Consider the following 2,515-nt stretch of genomic DNA (forward strand, 5'->3'; position numbering starts at 1 on the left):
GTAACCATGAAGTCAAGAATGCTTAGATCCTTCTCAATGGGCAACTCCAACTTTGCAGGTAGGAAAATGAGACTGAAGGAGTGAAGGAAATTTGAATTCTTAGAAACACTCAGAATTTTTCTTTCATCTCAGAAAAGTAACTAATGTAGAGAGAGACACAATGGAAAACTTTTTGAAAGGTGAAATTCTCAGAAAACTTAGAGTTGATTTTGAGGGGCTATTTTTTGTATGAATAGCCAAAAGCCACTTGCTTTTAAAGTAAGAGCAAATTAATGACATGTGTGATTCTTTAGAGCAGAAAAGTGAATGAGAGCTCTTTGAAGGAAAACACATTCAATGCTGTTACACTTCCTCTTCCTTTAAAAACACAGTTGTTCATGGTGTTTCTCAGGACTGTGACTTCATAGCCACACAAAATACCAACACTTCATCTGTGGATTCAAACCTTCAGGCTGAACAAGAGACCTCATTGCCTCAGCATTCCCCAATTATCTTAATACTGACCTTGAATCTTCAAAATTAGCAGCATTCTTTTCCAGGAGTATTTATAAAGTCTCTAGATGTCTCTTCCAGCTCTGGTCTTCTCTGGTCCTTTATTCCATCAAAATCTGTGCTGGAGGGGAGGGTTAAGGGGGCCAATGAGTGAGGGGAAATGTACAGGGCTGGGGGTCAGCGACGTGGAGTTTCATTCTTGTGCTGCAGCTATCTAGCTTGGTGACCTTCAACAAATTAATTCACTGTTTTAGGCTGATTTAATCATGTATGAAAAGAGCATTTTAACCAAAAAATAAAATTGAAGGTCCCTTTTAGCTCCAAATATTTCACGATTCCTCTGGCTCAGCTTATCTTTGCTTTTTTTCATGGTCTTGTGTAGCCATGGTCTTTGTGTTGTATTTTGGAGAAAGGTTTCATCTTTCTGATCTATTTGCACATAGTATTTATTAATATAGTACATTGCCCAGCATCTCTGTCTTTATCCCCTATAAGAAAAGTCAATAACCATGCATTCCTTGATTATTGACACTGGGGTGGGTCCTGGGATTCAGGCACTGGGCAACCCACCACTTAGAAAGTACCTCTATTAACAGAGGGGACATATTCCAGCAGCACCCAGCACTGCAGGAAGTTTGGTCAACTGGAAAGAGAAATGTAGTTGACATGGGGGTAGGCGAGGAGTTTTCCAAGCTTGTGACGACCTGATGGGAGAAACCATGACTTCCCCCAATATCTCCCACACCTTTCCTGACTACATTTGAGAGAAACTATCTTTTTTTCTCCAGAAAATTCATGCTTGAGATACCTCAGACTTTAAATCCACCTTAAGATTGATTTAAGTGATTTTTTAACTAAGAAATAAAATACCTAAGGACCTTGGTTCAGGTAAAAACTATAGGTGATTTCTACAAATGGGCCTGTGTGATGGTTAGTTGAGGATCCTAATTCACTTCACTTTAGTAGGTGCTTTCTGGAGATCTGTAACCAAGCTCGGTCTTCATACGAAACCCAGAATGCCTCCATGTGACTTCACGCCTGAGAAGTACCAGGTAAGAGCTCAAGCTTTAGGGAAACCCCAAAAGAGGTGGTTCTTCTCGAAAAGGCTAAGTTAACGGTTTCCTCAAGAAGGACCCGCAGCCTGGCCGGTGTGGCTCAGTGGTTGAGCATAGACGCATGAACCAGGAGGTTGCCAGTTTGATTCCCGGTCAGGGCACATGCCCAGGTTGTGGGCTCGATCCCCAGTGTGGGGCATGCAGGAGGCAGCCGATCGATGATCCTCTGTCATCATTGATGTTCCTGTCTCTCTCTCCCTCTCCCTTCTTCTCTGAAACCAATAAAAATATTTATTTTTTTAAAAAAAGAAGGACCCACAATTGGCCCTGCCTACTGAGCATCCCACCCAGATAGTCCTCCTTTAAGTCACTGGGCGCATCTGAACCCCCTGGCTCTTTTCAATGCCATGGTGTGAATGGCTGCGCATGTTCGTGAGAGAGAGACAGAGCAGAGAGGTGGGAGGCAGAGAGAGGCAGAGAGTGCATCCATGATGATATATCACAGGGACAGAGATATAAATACACACATAAGACAGATATCACAACATGGTTTGGCACACATTAACTTTAAACAATGTTGTTCTGATTTTGATTGTCTCATATGGCAATGCATAATTTGGCTTTCCTGAGTTCTCCACCAAAAAATATAAAGTTATTTTGCTCCCAAGCTAATAAATCAATCTCTCTCTCTCTCTCCTTTTCTTTTCTTCTCTCCTTTCCTCTCCCCTCCCCTTCTCTCTCTCTTTCCCCAAACTTTTTATTCTATGTAATATTCATAGGTTAGAAATTACATAAATAATTGACAGTCAGGAGAAACCCACAAAGAAGAGAGGCAGAGGAGACAGGTGTGGTAACTATGAGCATAAACATCACCAGCACTTCATGTTTTTATTTTTTTTAAATATGGAAACATTTAAAAAAATTAAACCCGACTTCTTGCTTCAGATATTCACTTTCCCAGTCTCCCC

The 2,515-nt window shown here is 41.3% G+C and overlaps 1 protein-coding gene across 4 annotated transcripts in view; it reads left to right on the plus strand.

The window, feature by feature from the left end:
* The window catches only part of AGXT2 (alanine--glyoxylate aminotransferase 2), a 22,792-nt gene that overhangs the window by 2,820 nt on the left and 17,457 nt on the right, over positions 1–2,515 (plus strand). The window contains exon 2 of one of the 4 annotated variants that reach the window (XM_015562646.1): positions 1,459–1,544. The exons of 2 other annotated variants lie outside the window; for them this stretch is intronic. In XM_015562646.1, coding sequence (XP_015418132.1) covers positions 1,459–1,544 — 86 coding nt within the window. Of the gene's footprint in view, positions 1–1,455; positions 1,545–2,515 lie in introns of all 4 variants that reach the window. One more of the 4 variants, XM_015562645.1, reaches the window with a different exon arrangement.

This window comes from Myotis davidii, unplaced genomic scaffold, assembly GCF_000327345.1.
Source record: "Myotis davidii unplaced genomic scaffold, ASM32734v1 scaffold496, whole genome shotgun sequence".
NCBI lineage: Eukaryota > Metazoa > Chordata > Mammalia > Chiroptera > Vespertilionidae > Myotis > Myotis davidii.